Raw genomic sequence first — 19734 nt, 5'->3', positions numbered from 1 at the left:
TCTGACATGAGCCATTCTGGATAAAGAGTACTTTTGGTACCTGATGATAATACTTTTGTACTTTTACATAAGTGACATTTTGAATGCAGCACCTGTAACAGAGTATTTTTACACTGTGGTATTACTACTTGTCCTGAAGTACAGGGTCTGATTACTTTGTCCACCACTGAATCTGACTGAGGGATAAAACCTCCTGTACACTGTAGTACAACAATCCTGCAATGAGAAGTTGAACTTGACACCTTTTCTAGACAAACTCCATCCACCAGTAAGAAGACAGGGTGTTAAACACAATGCACTATGCCCGTTGGACCCTCAGTGGGCACCTGATGGTCGACCTGGCCAAGGATAACATACTTGTTTCAAGGCATCAGGAGTTGGGTTATTTTAATGTTTCTGTCACAGAGATGAGAGGCTTCAGTAACTACTGTCTGTCCTGCTGTGTGAACACTTTGCTGCAGAGCTTCTCTGCTACCTGGGAACTAGCAGACCTACTGGACAGGTAAGATCATTAAGGTGCATGTTCATTATGATCCTGGCCAACAGTAAGACCTTCATCACTGGGTGTCTGCGAGGGACCGAGCCAGTCAGGAACAAGAGACACATTTTAATTTCCACGATGAACACTTTAACTCAAGTATTTAAAGTTTAAGACATTTTGGTGCTTATGAATTGCACAAGGTGGGAAACAGCTGGCGTGCAGACGGACGGTCATAACGTCCCCCTGCAGCTGAAGAGGGTCCTGGCTGCCATGAGGAGCGACCTCCCTCAGCCTGCTCCCCATCACGACTTCCTCCACTGTCTGGACAGAAACCGCGTTCGACGTGAGGAGAAACAAACGCACAAAATAAATGCCTCACATAGACGTGGTTCATCTCACAGCGCCTGATGAACAGAATGTTGCTTTGCAGTTTGTACACAGCATGACGCCGACGAGGTGTTCCTGTCCATCCTGAACCTCATTCAGCAGCAGATGGATGACCAAACTCTGGTGAGTCTTTGATCATCAGTAACCTTTGTTTATCACCTGTGAGTGCATCGTCTACATGCTTCCTTTTGCTTTCTCTGACAGGCTCTTGAAATCCAGAACCTGTACAAGATTTCTGTGGAGACGTTGGTGCAGTGTTTGGACTGCAGCTCCGTGCAGACTCAGACCAGCTACCTGCTCAGCCTGCCGCTGCACATAAAGGAGGACGACAATTCTCTGGTGCTGCATCTTCTCTTTTTAGATCTGGACTGTTTTTAAGGAACATCTTGGGAAATGCACTCATTATTACCATTGTGTTCAAAAGTATTGATAAGAACATCAACACCACTCTTTTGTCTGTAAGTTAAATATGAAGCTAGCAGCCAGTTAGTTTGCACACAGACTGGAGACAGGGGGAAACAGCTAGCATGGCTCTGTCTAAAACTAACAATCTGCATTAACGCACCTTTAATATTTTCTTATTTTTAAAACTGCAAATGGACATTTTACACTTTAGATTAAGCAAACAAGATCACGTGTTATTAGTGAGCTTCAGGAGGAACTAGAAGGTGGATTTTGTCACCTTTTATCGTCTTTATGCTAAGCTCGGCTAACTGGCTGCTGGTACAGATTTACTATACAGATGTGAGAGTGGTCTTGATTGATGGTTTTGGATCAAACTGCTACTCTAAGCCTTTCTGAATTTGAACTTGCAAATATTCCTAATGTGAATTTTCAGGAAGACTGCATGACGTCCTTCTTTGAGCATCAGGAGCTAAGAGGCATAAACTGCTGCTTTTGTGCACAATGTGGAATCAAGACTCCATCTAAACAGGTGAGGTTTGCTTTAAATGCTTCCCAGAAAGTATGAACCAGTATATTCAGACATCTTTTTTTTTTCCTTTCTCAGGGTGTCAAACTGCTCTCCCTGCCTCGCATCTTGTGCGTGCACCTGAAAAGGTTTCGAAATAGCCGTGGCGGCACCCGGAAACTGGATTGCATGGTCACCTTTCCAGAAACCTTTGACTTCTCTGAGATTGTCAAAGAAGCATTCTCCGCACACTTTGCTCAGGTGCTTGTATTTCCTATAAATTATCCAGGCATTGTTTCCTTTGTCACCCACAGCTTTTTTGTTCTTGCAGAATGACTGCAAGTACACTCTGCATGCAGTGGTTGTGCACTCTGGTTATGCAATGTTTGGACACTACACCGCCTACGTTCGTCACAGGATCAACCAGCGCTGGTACTATGCAGATGACAGCCACGTAAAACAGGTACTTCTGATCTGATATGATCTGATCTGATCTGTCTCACTTAATGCAGTTTATTTCTGGATTCTACTTGCTGAAGACTGTAAAAATATTAGTGAACTGAACACTTCAAAGTAAATATTGTACATTAATGTCTCTGATTGGCTTGCCAACACACAGGCCTCCTGGGAAGAAGTGAAGAGGACATATGGAGGATATTACAGGTAAATTTCTCAGCATCAGTTTTTATGTCTGTTCTGTGTGGTAAAGGCTCTTTTCAGAAGAGTTGAACCTTGGACTCCTGCTAGAGAAACGGTTAAACATTTTGAGAACTACTTACTGCTTACTATTCCTTGCTTTCTCACTGAGAGATGAGCTGATTGACACTCTTATGTCTGTACACTAAACATGAAGCTACCAGCAGCCACTTAGCTGAGAATCAATGAGGTGAGATGACAGTTCGTATTCAAAGACCTTCCAGATGAGAAGAGTTAGATGAGAAGATGAAGATGGCTCGTATAGTACAACATGTTCATTAGCAACTTTAGCAGCGCTCGTAGGCTCAAGCTAGATGTTTTCCCCTTGCCTCCAGGCTTAATGCTAAGCTAAGCTAAGCTAAGCTAAGATAAGCTAAGCTAACCATCTCCTTGCTCCGGCTTCATATTTACAGATATAAGAGTGGCATCATTCTTCTCATTAACTCTTGTTTTACTGCCGCTGAAGATTATTGTCATTGTCATTTAGTCTGTCGGTTATTTTCTCGATTGATTGATTGATTGATTGATTGATTCTTTGGTCTATAAAATGTCAGAAAATGCTGAAAAACATCAATCTGTGTTTCCCAAAGCCCAAGATGTCCTCAGATGTCTTGTTTTGTCCATGGCCCAAAGATATTCAGCTGGCTGTCACAGAGGAGTAAAGTGATCAATCGATTATCAGAACAGCTGGTGGCTGAGTTAATGGTCGACAATTAACTGATTAATTGATTACAGCCCTAAACCCTGAAGTATGTTGAGTGTGAAACCATTCCTTTAATTCAGAGACGGATGATAAGTATCATTTAACATTTCCTGCTCTTGATACAGAGAGCTTAGACTTTTATGTCTTCTCACATTAACAACTCCAATTCTCTGTTTTCAGCCTCGTCCATAAAATCGTTTCTCACCCTCAAAAAATTTGCAGTTCCTTCAGCCTGCTTAGACTGGCCTCCAGGTGCCTTTGGAGTTAAATTTAACATTTTTTATTAATAACATTTAAAGCCTTAAACGCTCGGCTCCTGCTGACATCATGCAGCTTTTATCCTCCTACCAGCGGAAACGGCTTTAGATCTTTAGACAAAGCCTTATTGTCCGTTCCTCAGTGAAGATTAAAGACTAAAGGCGTTTTTGCATGAGGGCTTTCAAAGTTTTGAACTCTTAAACAGAGGAAATCCGTCCTGTCTGTCACGTTGTCTTGTCTTTCAGCAGCGTTTTGCCTAACACCTGGTAGTTATATTCAGCTTTTATTCCTGTTTATAATGCTGAAATTTGCTCCTTTTACCCCTTTTCTGCAATAACCCTGAGACATATAACTTTGTTTTGTGCATTTCTGTCTAAATGTGTTTACTGCTGTTATGTTTACAGAGACACGGCTTACATGTTAATGTACAGAAGAGTTTCGAAAGAGGACGGACCACAACCTGCATTTTCCGGCTGAGCGGTTGGATAAATTAACCCAGGGGTCATAGTGCAATAAAGGGTGAACATGGGAAAATAACCATAGGGATATTAACTCTTATTAGCTTGCAATCATTTATTGTTATACTTGGATTTTATTGCACACGGTGAATGGTTTTATATTTAATGAATTTTCTGACCTCATAGAGCTCTTTCAGATTAAACATCAGCACAGTAATTTCTGCTAAACACCAGTAGGTGGTGCTGAAGACTAAAAACAGGTCAGAGTTTTCCACTCTCAGACCACACACACTGTGAACACACTCAGCGATACTGTGGGTTTGGTTTGAAGAGAATGCTCAGCTTAGATATTCACTGTTTGGGGGGAAGTACCTGCCATAGGATTCATTTTCTTGACGCTGCTGTCTAGTATATGAGTCACGCATGAAGAACAATGAAGTCACTTTTTTCACATCTGAGCTGCCTTAAAAACAACAACAATCATTTCTTTCTGATTTAAAGCGCTGCATTTTCTCACTACCTGCAGGCCTTTTAACGTGTCATTACAAACCTGATTTGGAATGACACACCTTGATGTTTTTTCACTCGTGTTGATGCATCAACACCCGCAAATCTGAGCTCAAAATGAAGGAATGTCAGGTACTGAAAGGTGCCTGATCTGTATGTGTTTGTTTTGAAAAAGCATTGAGGAAATTACAACAAAAAGACGTTGAGTGCTGCACGTAGGTTAAACATTGCATAAACATTATATATAGCCACGGTTGCACGAGTGCTCAGTGCAGGCTGTCAGCAGGGCCTCTAAAGTTCCCACTCGCTTCGCCAAGAGTCGGGGGACCGTGTGAAATGGTGCTTATGTGCTGCAGAACTCTGACAGAATGGAACATGTCTGCACAGTGCCACAGGCAGCAGGCCTCATGCTTAGTCATCTCGCTGCCATATAGCACAGGCGCAGCTTTCTGTATAGGGGGTGTCTTCCTCCCACGTTCAAAGACCACGGCTAGATGTGTATTTTAAAGGTTAGATTTGAATCAGAGTCAGATATTGGCCGGTGCTTCACAGTGAATTCTATCTTTCTGACTCATACAACTAAGAATGTGTCATTGGAAATAATCATGATAATAAAAACAACTGAAAGGATGAGGAAAAAATGAGCATTTTTACACTTTTAAATGTAAATATGTGGATTGATTTCTAAGCAATGTCATGCATCCTTATTATCTTTAACATAATGGCAGTGGTGGAGCTCAGATCATTCATTTAAAGCAGCTATATTCAATATTTTTACACCAACAGTGAATCAAATGACTGTAATGTGAAGGTGTTGCTTGTAGTGGCGAACTCACAGAGAATTATCAACCAACTGTGCAGCTCCCTTCAGCTCTATGGAGCTTTTTTAGCATCTTTTCAGCTCATTGCTCAAAACAGAGCTAGAGGGAGACTGAGTATTGGATTTAGATTCATCAGTCGGCCAGAAACACAACTCCAAATGAATGCTTTTGTTGCTGTGTATCTGCTGGATGTACAAATAGTTGGTGTAATAGCAAATGTTCACTAAAGTATTTGCTGTGTCAAATTAGAAGTTAATAATACTGACAGCTTGTTTCTACTGCCCCCTAAAGGACAGATGAGCTATTGCAGGTGTAAATAAACTGTAAAGATAGAGGTAAATATGGTTTTATCAATAAAATGTAGTAAAGTATTCAGTGTAAAAGTACTCATTATGCACAGTAATCCCTGCCAGATTGTAAGATTGTGATATATGTATATGTATCATATTATTTGTTTACAGTGGGGCAATGCAACTACATTTAACACAGTACTGCACTTAATTGCAATTTTGATGTACCTTACATATGTATTTCCATCTTGTGCTACTTTATCCTTCTACTCTACATTTCAGAGAGAAATATTGTACTTTTTACCACACTACATTTGTCTAACAGCTATATTCAGTGGCCACTTTTCAGTTCAAGATGATGAAAACAAATTATACGACAAGCAGTTTATAGTTAAAATTATAATAATATAACACTCAGAAAGGGGCTTTTCTGCATGTAAGCCATTATTTTAATAATGCTTCCATGTATTTTTGGTACCTCAGTGTTGTGCTTAAGTATAGTAAATGTACCTAGTTACCTCCACTACCTTTTTATTAGGGGTTTGTATAAAAGGCACATTTGGTGCCTGTGTCCCCATTAACCAGACTGATTGTCCTTATTGTGACCGACTGAAATTGTAGCGGAAACATCACAATTTGAATTGGAATATAAGAACTCCTCCATTTCCAAAGAACTGCTTCTTCTCTTTGTCAGGTTTTAATTAATAATTCATCTTGTATCACCTGTGTCAGGTGGTTGTTCGATGATCACATGTCCAGCACTGCCCTGACATTGTCCACATCACATGCAAACAATACAACTGTATGACAGCACACCCTGAGGTTACATGAATGAACGCCTGGACGTCTTAGTTTCCTTTTCAAGCACGTGTTGCATGTGGTCTTTGTCTTATTGTTTGAGTTTGAGCTCTGTCTGTATGCGGTACCTAAGACACTTTATGGCAGACCATAATCTCTGCACTTGAGTTTTAGCTCTTTATTATGGTCAGGTGTGAGCCGTTTAGCCAAGGACACCTTACGTTGCGCAGTTTTTACGTATCAGCTCTCAAGCAGTGACAGTGATTGACCCAATAAATCAGTAAAACCTTGAGGGAAGCAGATATATGGCGTGAACAGCGTCCCAGGAGGCACGTAGACAATATCAGTAGGGATGATATTCTTTAGGCTTTGCCGTGTGGCAACACTTAACACTGTTTTCTTTGGAGAATATATCGAGGTTCATTAATGCTTTTTAGTCATTGTTGATGTGTGTTTACCAGTTACTAGGTGAGCACACCACTGTGATGCATCGAGGAGAAAATGGAATTTGGCTATTTGAGAACCACCACTCTTAAATTTTCCCTTTTTGTGTGGAGGATTTCACAGGCTTAGATAAATGCCTGTGTCTGACTTTTTTTGAAAGTGACAGCCAGCCATTAAGAATTCCAGCCCTCTGTCTGTTTGATGGTGTTCACCAATAATGTCAAAGAATAGCACTCATGAAGGCAAACTGTAACAGATACACAGGTTGTAATGCCTTCATTTTGTAATGTCAGTGTGTCAGCCCATCATGTTGGTCCAGTGAACCCCATTCATGGGCCCCAGATGATGAATTCTAATGACGCTGGTGATCAACTGGCTTTTCCTGTGGTGCCATCATGGTTGAAATTTGTGTCTTTTAATGAAATATCTGAACAACTTTCATGTCTTTTGTACGGTCAATTTTAAACCAGCAGCCAGTTAGCAATCAGCCTCACCTGTAGGTCGCACTAATCAGCAAACTAGCATGCTAACAAAGATGGCGGATGCAGTAAACATCACACCTGTTTAACATTAGCTTGTTAGCATAGTCATTGTTAGCATGTTTACATTAGCATTCAGCTCAAAGCACCACTTTGTTAATGTACAGCCTCACAGAGCTGCTAGCATGGCTGTAGATAGTTTATTAGGGTGATATTAAAGATTCATTGCCAACAAATGTACACAAACCCTAAAAAATGTAGGCCTGCGTCACTCTGAATTTGGATAATTGTCAGTATACACATATCTACCAGCATAATGTCATTTTCAGTTATCAGTTTTAACAAAATGGTTCAAGAATTAGCAAGGTGTCTGTCCATTTATATTGAAGTCAGTGCAGGCCTAATAAATTACACTTTTCTGACATTAAACATGTTATATAAAGGTAAACCACATCAAATCATGTTCCACCAGTCAAAAGCAGCAGTTATTGCTTCCCTGCTAAGCTAGTTAGCTTTAGCAGGAGTTTAGCTCGGCTTCTTCTCCATCATAAATGGATTTAGCTCGTGTCTCATTTGTGTTGAATAACTAACCAAGATGTCTGTTCAACAAAGCGATATTTTTCTATCACACATGTTAACGTGGGAAAAAATCAGTGAGTAAATCTAGTTTTGGTTTTAGCTAGGGCTTTCTCACCAGCTAGCTTTCCCTCATAACTCACACAGCCAGAGAACAGTAACTGTGGTTTTGCTCTGCTTTTATCTTGGTTTTGTAGTTTCTGCAGTTTTCACATGCTGTTTTCATAGAAATTATACATTTCTATGGCACAATAACTCATTATGAAACAGATGTGAGAAAACAGAGAAAATAAAGTTACTGCATTTTGACTTTGTAGTGGAGTCTGGAGCTGCCTGTGTCATTGAGAATTTACAGGTTTCATTTTCTGGTTCTATTTTTACAGCCTGAAAAAGGAAGTAATTTGTGCACTGTCTCTACACAGTTCCCCTTTTCTGCTCAGGATAGACATTGTGAATGGCCGCTGCATGGTCTTTCTTGTTAAACTGCTGTTTGCAGGAATGCCCCCCTATGAGACGACTCTGTAAGGGAAGAAGAAACCCTGTCCTGACTGCCCCAATCTTTAATAACCTATTTAACAGCAAATCTCTGGATGCTTCAGGGGTGGCAACCCAGCTCACACAGCTATTCTTTGGTTACATAATGAGGTTTCAAATAGGAAATGATTCTCTTTCGCTCTCTGCATGTCTAACATGCAAGCCTGGTGACCATGGTGAAGTCTGCTTTTGTAAATAGCAAACAAGAACTGAAGGCTGGACGTCTGCTGCATGACTTCGATTTTTCCTCTCATATTAAAAAAAAAAAAAAAAGCTAAATCAGATAAAGGAGCACAGAACTGAAAAAGTATCTGTGTATTTCTTCATGAACTGACCATCATCATTATTCAAATGACCTAAATCTTGCCTGGGTCCAGATCTTTGTATCCACCCACTCCACTGAGTTGACTGATTTGTCTGGCATGATGACAAGAAACAGTGGTTTCTTCTGAAAAAGCAGGCAATATAATGAGCACAGCAGGGGACTAACGATTAGCCAATCAGTGCGGTGGGCAGCAATAACACTGTTGTCAAACTGTTGTCACGCACAAGTGTTGAGTTAAAATGATGGTAGATTCAGGTGGATACGCTGGTCTCCAGTGATTGGCCAGGGAAAATCGAAGCCTCCCGGATGAAATGTCAGACTGAAGATGGAAAGTGTAACGAGGTGACAAATTCTGTCTGATATCAGGCAAGCCAAAATCCAGAAATAAACCCTAATTATCTTGGAAGGTTTCCCCGTGATCTGATCTGATTTGTGACCCGTGACACTCCGTAATTTCAAAATGGCTGCTTTTTCCTCACGTTTGGCCGACATCGGTGAATTCTGGCAAGTGCTTCTTCGCTTTAAGTGTTAACACATAAATTGGTCTCTGAATATACTGTGGTGATTTCACTGGAATTCGTACTATGAACGGTTGTGTCAAAGAAGAAGCCTTATCTTTCCCCAGAGTTCATAGAATTTCCTCTCCGGTGGGAGAACGGGGAGTCTCGTCAACACAAAGTTTGCCTCTCTTCACGTGTTCAAGTTGTCCTCCCTGAGATTCTTGGCAGCCTGAGCATAATAAATAGAACATCTGCTGAATTTTCTAGGAAAAGGGATGTCGAACAGTCAAACTGCTATAAGCGAACAGACAAGAAGAAGTGTGGTTCGGATTTTGTCTGGTTTGGTTTGGACGAGAGCTTAAGTTGAGGTTGATTCACTTTCATTTTGGTCGACTCAAAATGGCAAGTGGCACTACTATTTAGTGGCTAATGATACGTATTCAATCTCAGTTATTTTTCAGGTTGTTTATATTTATCACGAAGTGGACTTCCACCAGAGTTGGCGGCATGATACTGATGTTGGTTCTCACAGGAAGTGAGCAGAGGCCCCTTGATAATTGTGGGCCTGACAGGGCAGGGTTATATGAACTGATGCCCCACCCTTGTCTTCGTCGCTCTGTCGTTACCCTTCAGTTAGCGCCTTATCTCAGCTCCTTATCATCAGACTTGAAGATCAGCCGTCGTCTCAGAAGCTGGGCTGCTCAGGTTACAGGTGAAATGGCTTTACTGACGGGCCCCGGTCTGTCTCTCAGTCTGTGAGCATCCTGCCTCAAAGCAAGCGTCTGCTCTGACATGTACACCACCCTGCTCGTGCACCTCCACACTGGTGGCCCCTCTGCTGGTCCCACTAGTATAAATATTTTTCATTTATAATGTGTATTCATTTTGGTTATGTAGTGTTTGTGCATCAGCTGCAGAACCATCACTGAAAGTCACTCAAATGAAAGTGAGAATTAACTTTTGTTGTGACTTGTTGGGAGAAAAACTCCTCAAAACATCATCAGATATTTTCATAATAAATCCTCATCTTCACATGGCATCCCTTCAATTAAAATCCTCCTTCGGCTGCGTCTCACTATACAGGAATGAATGGAATTGCACCTTGAGGCTAACCACTGCCTCGCCGTTCCAGCTCTGAGCCAGCGATAAGCTCACAACAACCTGTTAACTGCTGCAAACACACATTTCAGCTGTGCTTGTGCATGCATGCCAATCAGTTGCTACATCAGTGCTCCAGTTAATGATTTGTACAGTACAAGAAACACCTGACAGAGGGAGAACTCATAGCGAAACTAGCCTAGATGCAAACAGTGTTGGGTTTTTTTCACTTCTCCTTGGTGTACGTTGCCGTGTTTAAGAGACCTGACCCGGGGTCTGCTGTTCACTCGCTCTGTAATATGGGCTGGGCACCTTGAGAAGTGAGCTATCCATTGTCAAACCTCTTTGACCTGCTCTCTCCTTCAGCCTCTCCTATTTCCGTACAAAGACTCTCTAATGCCAGGTAGCTGGTGCTGGCATTCCTGTTGCATTCCACCATGGGGAAGTTGCTGGGATCAGGATGAAAAATGCCTGAAACAAAGGCCTACTCTCATTCACAGGGTTTAGGGTTCTGTGGGAAAGTCCAGGCTGGACAGAGGTTGGATGGCAGAGGAATGCGAAGCAGGGCATAGCTCACACAGTCTCTACGGCACAAACGCAAAGACACATTGACAAGGTAGAGGTCCTCTTACAGAGAGGAGTCAGCCCCCATGGTAGAGGATGATAGGATCCTGGATAGCTGCAGTATATTCTTCATTTATCATGTTTACAGACAGTTTAGTGATTCATTCTGCAGGCTTGACGGGGGACACTTTGATTGGATGTCTGGGTGGAAGCTCGGTCCTTACCCCCTTAAACCACACTGTAAACTACATCTTTTCTAGTGTTATTTGCCTTTACGCGATAGAGACAGTAAACAGAGAGAGATACAATAAAGCAGTGGTTCTCAGCCTTTTTGGCTTGCGTACCCCAAAAGCAAAAGGTTTGTTCACTTTGTGGTGATTCCACGTTCATATGTATCTGTTAAACATGAAGTTACAGCCAGCAGCCAGTTAGCTTAGCTTAGGAGGAAACACCTAACAACAAAAATGGGCAACAACCAGCACCTCTAAAGCTAAATTAACACCTTATTAGTGATAATTTTGTTTAATTTTTACAACTGAAGTGTCAAAATGTGAATTTGCTGTATTGTAGCCGGGTATGTGCCATATTATTTCTTGGCCCCCATCCAAGAATAAGAGGGATGTTTTTTTAACAAGATACAATGTGTGAATTAGTGAGCTTTAGAGGCGCTGACAGATGTATAATCCTAGTTACCATTTGATGAAGCTAGGCTATCTGTTACCCCTTGTTTTCAGAAAAGTTAAAAAAACTAAACATAATTTTGTGAGACAGAAATATCTTAGATCTTTGCTCCATTTGTAAAGGTATGAAGTCCATTCCTTTAGCGCCTCATGCTGAGGTTAAGTGCCTGACCTCGCTGCACCCTCCCTCCCCTGAGTCGCATCTCAACCTCAGCCTGCAGCTTGTGAAGATTTAGACAGGAATTTACTGTAAAAGCTTTTTCATTCTCCCACAACAAATACCAACAGATATTCTTTGTCAGGAGTGAGAGAGGCAGCGAGATAAAGGAAATTTAAAGTGCATTTACATGTCAGGTGAAGGAGGTGTAGGATTTTAATGATCTGATGTAATGGTCATCTACTTATTTTTAACGATGTTAGCAGTATGGCAATAGGCACGGTGATGCTCATCCACCACTATGGTCCAAACTGAAATATTTCTACAATTCTTTAATGGATTGCTATGAAATTTGGATCAGACCTTCATGATCCCCAGAGGATGAATAATAATCACTTTGGAGATCCCCTGACTTTTCCTCTTGCGCCACCATGAGGTTGACATGGGGGGTTTTGAATAAGATGTCGATGAGATGTTGATGATAATACTACAAAAATAATAAGCTTCCTGTCATTATCAACTGTTCTTTGTTGTGTTTTTAGAGTTAATTTGCAACTGTGCTAACAATGCTAACATGCTAAACTGAGATGATAAACATTGTAAACGCTCAACATCAGCATGTTAACATTGTCACTGTGAGCATGATAGCACGCTAATGTTAGCTCAAAGCACTGCTGTGTCCATGTGAGCTGTTAGCATGGCTGTAGACTCTCAGTCTTGTTAACCAAAACTGACGTATTGAATTTCGCAATAAAACTCATCCTTCTCTCTCATCGCGGAATAAGCCACACAGAGTTAAACTGGCCAGCGATATTTCTGAATTCATACACAGCAAAAACAATGCTAACCTCAGTGGTGTACATTCTACTGAACACATAACCACAGATCACAACAACTTGCACATCAAACTAAGACTAAAATACAACCAAAGATCTGCTGTCAAACAGGAAGTCTTCCTGGCTATTGTTAATTTCCACATTTCGCACATAACTAGCAGCTTGTTTTACCTGTAAACACTGTCGATCTCTACACATGAATGAATGCTGACAGTTGTTGATAAACCTTTTTCCACAAAGGTTTTGTCTGATTCGGTTCCTCTTTTTCTCATGAAGATAAAATCATGGCCGAGCACACCTAAACAGTTAAAGCTGACATTTGTTTGTACTCCGAGCTGTGGCCTGCTATCAACTCATGCTGTATATCATCGTCAGAGTCTATACGTAGTGTGTGGTTGTTGGAGATGGAGTATGAAGGGAAATGAGAGGAGATCTGTTGCAGCCCACATGCCCCCTCAGATTCTCTGATGTGGCTTCAAGACTTCCTAGGAAATGTAAGGCCTTCTGGGATAGCACTTAAGTAGACTCCAGAGTTTTGTGAGCGTGTGTTTCGAGTGTGAATGAGTGCACGGGCCTGCGCCTCGCTGCATCTCCATATTTTTTGCACTACTCTACCTTTATTGTGCAACCTTCTCCTTTGATGTTTGAGGACACCGTTGGCTGACTGCGGCTTTCCAAAGAATGAGGGAGTGTCACTGCAAACGAAAGGGCAGAGCAAACTGTAGCGCGCAGGTGATTTTTTTTTCAGGCGGGACACGTTGATAACGTACACAAGGTTCACAATGGTAATTTCATTGTGCTTAAAGGCGGAAGTGAGGTCTCACTGTTTTCTCATGGGCTCTTATCAGTCATATTCAAACAAGGTGCTCTGGCTCATGAGATAAACAGTGAGCCATTATCGTTGCTATCCCCAGTCTGCTGCACTCCTAACGGGCTGCGATGCATTATGGACCACTTTAATGGATAATAAGTGCGTTTAGATGAGGAAAAATGTTAATGTTCAGGGATATTTAATACCATTTTGAGTTTTTTTTTTAAATGCTTTCCTGCTTTTCGTTAAGTGAATAAGGCTGCTGAGAGGCCCAGCCCCTCTCATCTGCAGTCTGTTATGGCGGAGCGGGAGGATGACATCATATTGGTCTCGGAGCGGCGGCTGGTAATTGGCTCGCTCTCCTCCTCCAGCGGCACGGGCCAAACAGAACACACAAGTGGAGCCAGGCAATGCAAGTCAGATGCACCGGGTTTTTCCAGAGTGGCTGGTGGGGCCTCAGTGCAGACTGAGAGCCAAGAGGCCTCGAAGAGGGGTGCACCGATCCAACTGTAAATGTCAGAAATGAATGAAGGGCCTCAACTCAAAATGAAATCTGATATAATGCGCCCCAGGCCAGCCTGTTTGATCTGCTGTACAATCCACTGCTGTAGTCGCCTGGATAACTGCATCTATTCTCCATGATATGACACTGCAAAAGCATTTTCATGTGGAAGTTTTGTAAGAGCCAACGTCAATGAGCTCTCAGCCCACACAAAGTTCCATTACAGTGAGACTGAACTGCTGCACCTCTGGGCTGCAGCGGAGCCACAGCCAGTGGTTGTAATATTAAAATCAGTGCGCAATTTCTCAGTTCTGAAGAAATTCACATGCCTTGCAATGCGGATGCATTACTGATGATAGATGATGTAAAGCTCCACAAGGCATTATTCTGAAATTCATAGCACATGCGAATAATGGCCAGAGGATGAAACATCTGGAAATAAGATTAAACCTCTGCAGGTTCAGATGCGTGTCTTGTAGACAAAAATCTCATCAGCAGGACAATAACATTCAAAAACATCTAATCCCATTAGTTTCTCAAGCAGCTATTTGATGTGGCAACATGACTAAAGCCTAATTAGTTGCAGTGGATGTGTGAATGAGACCTGGTTCTACCCTGTGGCCAGTCTCACACACACAGCATATGGGCTGGGCAGAGATGTTGGATACCTCTTTTCTAATAAAGCACAGTCTTTATCTTTTATAGAGGCTGCTCAGTCATACCACCATGTTTCCTGCTATGTGGTGCTTGTACTAAAAAAACAGAGGTGTACTGATCTTCTGATTACATAGGCGGAGGATTACATAAACCTCTGTGTTATCATCTAAAAGAACAGTTGTGAGAACACGTTTGGTGTCTAAAGCCTGTGTGGGAAAACATGCGTTCCTGTTGTGTCAAAAGAGGGTGCAGTGCTCAGCATGTTGGCACGTGCCCGCGCGCCTGTTGGTTGCCCGTTGTTGTTTCCCCACATCAGTGACAGATAAATGGGTGTAAGTTGTGAACAGAAGGTCACACTGAGCTTGTAGGTGGTGAGAACATCGGAGTTTCTGTCACAGCCGGGACGCAACTCAGCGTCTGCGGGCAAAAATGACTGAGTGAGCAAAAAACTGAATTGAATGCTTTCACTGTCGCTGCTCTGTCAGGTACTGCACTGAACTGTGAAGTTGCGCGCTCGAGTCCAGAGACTCAGTGTAGGTGCTGTAATAATACGTTCAGTATTCTCTGTTTGTTTAATGGACTTCCGGCAGTGACCTGAAAGATAAGATAAAGATTGGCGATCAATGCGACTAAAGTCACGAGTCTCTCTCACTTTTTTTGTTGTGTTGTCACAGCCAATTGGATTGTCTTATCTTAAAGCAGTATTAATTGATTTTTGGCCACTTGGAGCAGCGCAGCAAGCTGTAAACTCAGCGCTGACAACAACACTGTCCCTTATTCTGCTTTTGGCTCTGTTTTTGGTCTCCACCAACTGTCAGGCTCTTTATTTGCTAAATGCTCCACTAGGGTATGACCAGCTAGCTGCTAACTTTTATGAGTGCTCTTTGGTGCTAGGCAGGCAGTGTATAAAAATCTACAAATAACACTGTCTACTGCAGCTGGAAACAGATTAAACCAAACTGTGCAGGGTATAAAACTAAAAGCAATCTGCGGCGCTAACTTCAAACTGCAGAATGTGTGATAATTCGTGTGGGCTCATCACTACGAGTGACTCCTTTCACAGTCATTTGATACATTGCTAATGTAAAATATTGATTATTGCAGCATTTTACGTGGTATATTTCTGTGTAAAATGGAATATGTGAACAAGGCAAAGTCACAAGAGGAAGATGAAATAAAAAGATCTTTCAGATTTGATTGGATTGCACAAAAGTTGAGAGAGCTGAGCCCACCACCCACACTTCCCTCCCACGGCCCACAGGAAGAGAAAAGAAGGGATTTTGACATCAAAACAGTCAAAAATGTTTTGTTTTTTTAAACATACAGTATTTGGCATATAACAAAAGGTAACTGAAGTATTTACACAGGGATTAAAGCTTGGAAAATCTTCATCTTTAAAGTCCCTAAGTATTGTAGATAAACCTTTCAGTACTTGAGAGAAGTGTTTGTTGAAGCATTCATACAATAACTCTGCTTTTGCTGGTGTGAAGCCCATTTACTATGATAATAATGACTTAGCCTTTTCACTTCCTATCACAAGTCACCTGAGGACAGGATTCCACTCAGAGAGCCGGTCCAAGTTTGACTTAAAATGTGAACTTCAGAGGAAAAAGTTCCCATGTAGCCTATCTTTCATTTTTTGCTGCTGCTGATGCACATTTCCCAGTACATCCTCTCTCAGCTGGTGAGCTAGCTGTCGAGGCAGAAACTGCGCCGGAGGGAGGAAATGATTATAGCATAAGGGAATGTGTTATCACTTTCTCCCTCTTGTGCATGCTCTCTCAACCAGTTGAATGTCATACGTTTGTCGTCCTTATCTGTAAGTTGAGAAAGACGCACATTCTCAACTTTGGACAAAAGATGACATGTGTCCTCTGTATTTTTTAGATTTAAATGCTTCCGTGTGTCATGTCAAGACGATTAATCTGGACTGGACATGTGCAGTGAAATATCAAATGTCATGTAGCCCAGGCTATTGTGTGGCTGCACAGGGGAAAAGTCTATACTGTATCATGTTCCCCATCCATCAAACGCTGTTCTCTGGAGGAAGCAGATCCAGCTGTTGTTAGCCATTGATACCTTTGTTGTTCCTGTCTGCTGAACTGCAACTTGTAGTTGCAACCCTCAGCTGCTGTTCGTTCACTTCATGCTCCGTCTGTCTGTAAAAATCATGCCTCATTCTTTCTCTCACAGCAATGTTGAAGTTGAACCTGGCTGATTTCTGATCATCACCTCAGAAATGTCAGCTAACTAGCAGGCAACAACAGAAACAGTGAGGGGGAAATGGTTTAAACTTTAAAGGCTCAGCAAAACTAACACATTTAAGTTGTTAAACCTGTAAAATTGTATGCCTGTAGGCATTAATCATTGTCAAAGACTCTCTGTAGTGTAGCCTAATAAAACATTTAGATGCTGCACTTCAGTAGTCTGAGACTGCTGCTTGGTTAATGTTAAGCTAGGCTAGCTACCTTTTAGCATGTCTACCTGGTGTAGATACTTCTTTTGTCCATTATAATTAGATTTAGCCACAGCTGGTTTAACAAACTCAGTTACTACGATGTTCAAGTATCAAAATAGATATTTCAATCACAGGAGTAACAGAAAAGTGGGTAAATTAGCTTTGGTTAAGGTTAGCTCACCAGCTAGCCTTAACAAACCAGAATGTACTCACTGCAATTTGTTTTTTAATGATGGTATTCTTATAATTTCCCCCCAAATTACACATTTCTATAGAACAATGCTTTTAATATATTAATTCAAAATGTCAAAAGTTAGATTCTGGCTGAACTAAATTTTAATGTAACGTGTAGTTATTGAGTTTGGATTTGTATGGCAGATGATGTTGCAGTGGGGCGTGCTCTTTAATGTTGTGATGTGGGAATTTAGGTCCACTATCACTGTATTTGCATTAGCCACAGTCTGAACTCAGGAAACCCTACAGAATGCAAACATATATAATCCTCTTCACATCTGAGAACACATATCAACTTGACAGCCATGACTGCAAAGGTGGAGACAGCAGCCGCACCTTGAAAGCCCTGGCAACTTTTCATGTCTAGCAAACAGCCACATGTGTCAAACTTCTCCTCCCACGCTGCACATTTCACACATTCCTCAAGAATGTTTGCTTTTTTACCAGGTCAAGAGAATGAATCCAGTGCTGCATTGTGTGGCTCACCGGCTTTGTGCAGCTTTTGGAGGTCATTCTATAAGACTATTTCATCTTGTGCAATTTGTTCTTTGCCCAGTCATCAGATTTTCTGCAGTTTGATTGAAACTCTTGCTTCTCCCAGTGAGTATTTATGTCTTCATGGGCTAACCATAAAGAGAGCCTCCCTGTGCTTTCATTTCCTCAGTGACAGTGGGAATCCTGACCAAGGGCTTGAGCTCTGGCCATGGCTCTAACCATAACATATGTCCCACTACTTCCTGTTATCAATGATTACATAAGACTCGGAAACAAAGACATCCTAGGTTGTCAGGAAAGCAGCTGCCCCCCACCACCCGATTTCCATGAGAATGGGATGAGGAAGTTTCATGGTGACACTGAAAAGGGAGTTTTTGCACAGTATGATAGGGTACTCTAGGATATACAGTATTCTAATTGTTAACAGTGTTTACAGTGCGCAAAACTGTGTGAACCCTTGTTGAAAACAAAATCACATCTACAGCAATGCTAGTGGCTGTGTGAGGCTGTACTTATGCACAGTTGTGCTTTTAGCTAAATGCTAAAGTCAGCATGCTAACATTGTGATGTTTTAGCAGGTATAATGCTTACCATGTTGACTATAGTTTAGTGTTAGCTTCCTAGCACAATGTTGATTATATTGATATTGATATATTGTCGAGTGGGGAACGGAGAAGTCAAAGTGATTAGAATTCATTCTCTGAAGACCACAAAGGTGTGTGCCAGACATTCTGATGGTGATCCATACACTTGATTAGATATTTCAGTCGGGACCAAAGTGGTGGACCAACTGACCCCCAGGCATTGTCATGGCACGAGCATGGCCGAAAAGTTTACAGGTGGTTGATATAAGTCTTTGTACTCTGACCAGAATGTGGAGCAGATGTGCTACAGGATAAGCCGTTACAGGTATCTGGAGAAAATCTGCTGCGTAATGTGATGTCTTACATGCATACTTTTGTGTGCATACAGTATGTAGGTCACTACAATGGGATGGGTTCCCATTATGGCTAGTGTTGAGGATGCAGGGTGACATAGCCGGAACTTCAGCAGAGCTCCCATGGGATGAGGCCTCGGTCCTGGGAAGCAGTGGTCGAGGATCAGCTGGACCACTGCAGCTTCAGGCTGTAGCGGGACTGAGAGCCTCCTTCTTTCCCATCATGGGCTGTCCCACGAATGACATCTGAACAGCTACGAGAATAAGGCCTGTTCCTCCCAGACTTTTGGTGGGAAGAATGGATGAGCTTCTCTTTGCTGACTCTAGGCAAAGAGGAAAAGTTTCCTCCTGGGCGGTAACTATTATTAACAGGCCTGATAGGTTGCTAAACATGGCAGTCCTTGTGGGAATGTTTAGTTGGATCAAATGTCATGTTTCCAGGAGTGTGAAATGATTTTGTGTGTGCGTAGCATGTTGTATCATGATCAGTCTGATCCACCTCTCATAGCTTGGGGGGGCTCTTAGCTTGGTAACAAAGCCCTGGTATCTGGTTCTGCAAGCTTGTTATTTGATTAAGACTAATCTCCAGGTTTTGATTTCAACTGGTTTTGTCTGGGGTGGAAGTAGTTTTTGCTCTTTCTCTGTCTAAACTAAAGCTCAGCCTGTTCAACTGGATTTTTTGTTTTCTGAGCTAAAAAGGGCTGCACCCAAAGTACAGGGAAATGCTGACTAATTTAGGATAGCAAATTACACTACAAAAATTACATTGATTACAGAAATAGTCTGACATTTTGTGAAAAACCCTTATTACATCTACTCCCTGCCCAGACATAGTCTGACACATAGCCCCTGTAAAAGTGTAACTTCACGTTTTTTCTACATCGATCTTTGTATGGATTGAACAAATGTAATATGAGATTTTAATCGGTTAGCTTTAAAGACGCTAGGAGGCAGATTTTGTTGTCTCTGGACAGAGCCAGTCTAGCTGTTTCTCCCTGTTTCCAGTCTTTATGCTAAGCTAAGCTAACTGCCTGCTGGCTGTTGCTTCATATTTATTGGACGGATATGAGAGTGGTATCAATCTTCTCATCTAGTGAATAAGCCAAAATGTCGAACTATACCTTTAACTGTGTGATTT

General features: G+C 41.8%; 1 protein-coding gene across 1 annotated transcript; it reads left to right on the top strand.

Moving 5' to 3' along the window:
- The first annotated feature begins 407 nt into the window (after positions 1-407).
- usp18 (ubiquitin specific peptidase 18) lies at positions 408-5590 on the top strand. Its single transcript, XM_070992216.1, has 9 exons — positions 408-502; positions 682-824; positions 912-991; positions 1073-1207; positions 1707-1802; positions 1878-2039; positions 2110-2241; positions 2398-2441; positions 3840-5590. The coding sequence occupies exons 1-9, from the start codon at positions 408-410 to the stop codon at positions 3910-3912; spliced, it is 960 nt and encodes a 319-aa protein (XP_070848317.1). The 3' UTR covers positions 3913-5590.
- The last annotated feature ends 14144 nt before the right edge of the window (positions 5591-19734 follow it).

Source organism: Chaetodon trifascialis, chromosome 22 (genome assembly GCF_039877785.1).
Source record: "Chaetodon trifascialis isolate fChaTrf1 chromosome 22, fChaTrf1.hap1, whole genome shotgun sequence".
NCBI classification, from domain to species: Eukaryota; Metazoa; Chordata; class Actinopteri; order Chaetodontiformes; family Chaetodontidae; genus Chaetodon; species Chaetodon trifascialis.
This window is presented reverse-complemented; position numbering and strand designations above follow the sequence as displayed.